Source organism: Chrysoperla carnea, chromosome 3, assembly GCF_905475395.1.
Source record: "Chrysoperla carnea chromosome 3, inChrCarn1.1, whole genome shotgun sequence".
Taxonomy (NCBI): domain Eukaryota; kingdom Metazoa; phylum Arthropoda; class Insecta; order Neuroptera; family Chrysopidae; genus Chrysoperla; species Chrysoperla carnea.
The window spans coordinates 22,304,411-22,305,389 of record NC_058339.1 but is presented as its reverse complement, the minus strand read 5'-3'; the positions used below and the strand labels follow the sequence as shown (position 1 = coordinate 22,305,389).

At 31.8% G+C, this 979-nt stretch overlaps 1 protein-coding gene across 1 annotated transcript; it reads left to right on the top strand.

The window, feature by feature from the left end:
* Positions 1–251: 251 nt before the first annotated feature.
* On the top strand, positions 252–772 carry LOC123296582. Its single transcript, XM_044878110.1, has 2 exons — positions 252–468; positions 545–772. The coding sequence occupies exons 1-2, from the start codon at positions 300–302 to the stop codon at positions 709–711; spliced, it is 336 nt and encodes a 111-aa protein (XP_044734045.1). The 5' UTR covers positions 252–299; the 3' UTR covers positions 712–772.
* The last annotated feature ends 207 nt before the right edge of the window (positions 773–979 follow it).

Genomic DNA, 979 nt, shown 5'->3' with positions numbered 1-979 from the left:
AAGGCGAAGAATATTACAAAACGTATCAAAATAAGAATATGCAAAATAAATAGTTAACACCTGTTGTATAAAATATTTATATAAGTGTTAAATAAAATTCTAAAGGGCATTATTTGCCAATATAGTTTATGTAATTCAATAAATTGTAAACATCCCGACTAGAAATTGCTGTGGGAACGCCCACTGTATGTATCTGGACCTCATTGGGCCCCAATGGGGCATTCCCAAGACTCTTGGTCTATTATTTAAAAATACATATTGCTCATATTGCGTAATGTGATGTTCTTCAGGTTTATCGTATGCATCAATTGGTTAATAAAGGGGATAGCCTTAACAAGAACATGACTGCTGTGATAAAAAGCTATATCTCACGTGATTTAGCTGTGATGTACGTTCCGTCCAAACAAGGTAAAGGAGAAAACAGCAAATTGGTATTTAAAGATACTAGTTTTTATCAATGCATACAAGGTAAAGTTTATTGTAATTGCAGCTATTTAATTACGGTAGTTTTTCTTAATCACTCAAATTCGATAAAAAATTACAGAAGTAATGCGAAAAAAAATGAAAAATACGTCAGGAGGCGATCTTAGTGACAAAGATATTTTAACCTCCATGTCTGCTACCATCCGGAATGCTCGTGACTGGGATGGATTCCGATTTCTAAGGACGCAAAAGATTGAAAAACCTGCTAAAAACATAGAACCTACATAATGACTGACGAGCTTCTTTACATAATTTATTTAATAATAATTTTTTTTTTTTAATTTATGTATTATATGGTTAATTTTATTAATAAATAAAAACAATAACAAATCAACTATTATTGATTTTTTTTATAGTTAATGAATAAGATAGTTTTGAGTAGTCTGCAGGATATTCCTATCGAGACCAAGGTAAGGATGCTTTGCTTTCCTGATGAATGATAGATTCAGGATGCCTAAACGGGACCTTTTAGGGGTTTTCCCATTGGAGCATAAAT

What these genes read in the sequence shown, in the direction of transcription:
- LOC123296582 (XM_044878110.1), top strand. Translation starts at nt 300, where the DNA reads ATGCATCAATTGGTTAATAAAGGGGATAGCCTTAACAAGAACATGACT. An exon ending in TTTTTATCAATGCATACAAG is followed by an intron (nt 469 to 544) that starts GTAAAGTTTATT and finishes AAAAAATTACAG; the next exon opens with AAGTAATGCGAAAAAAAATG.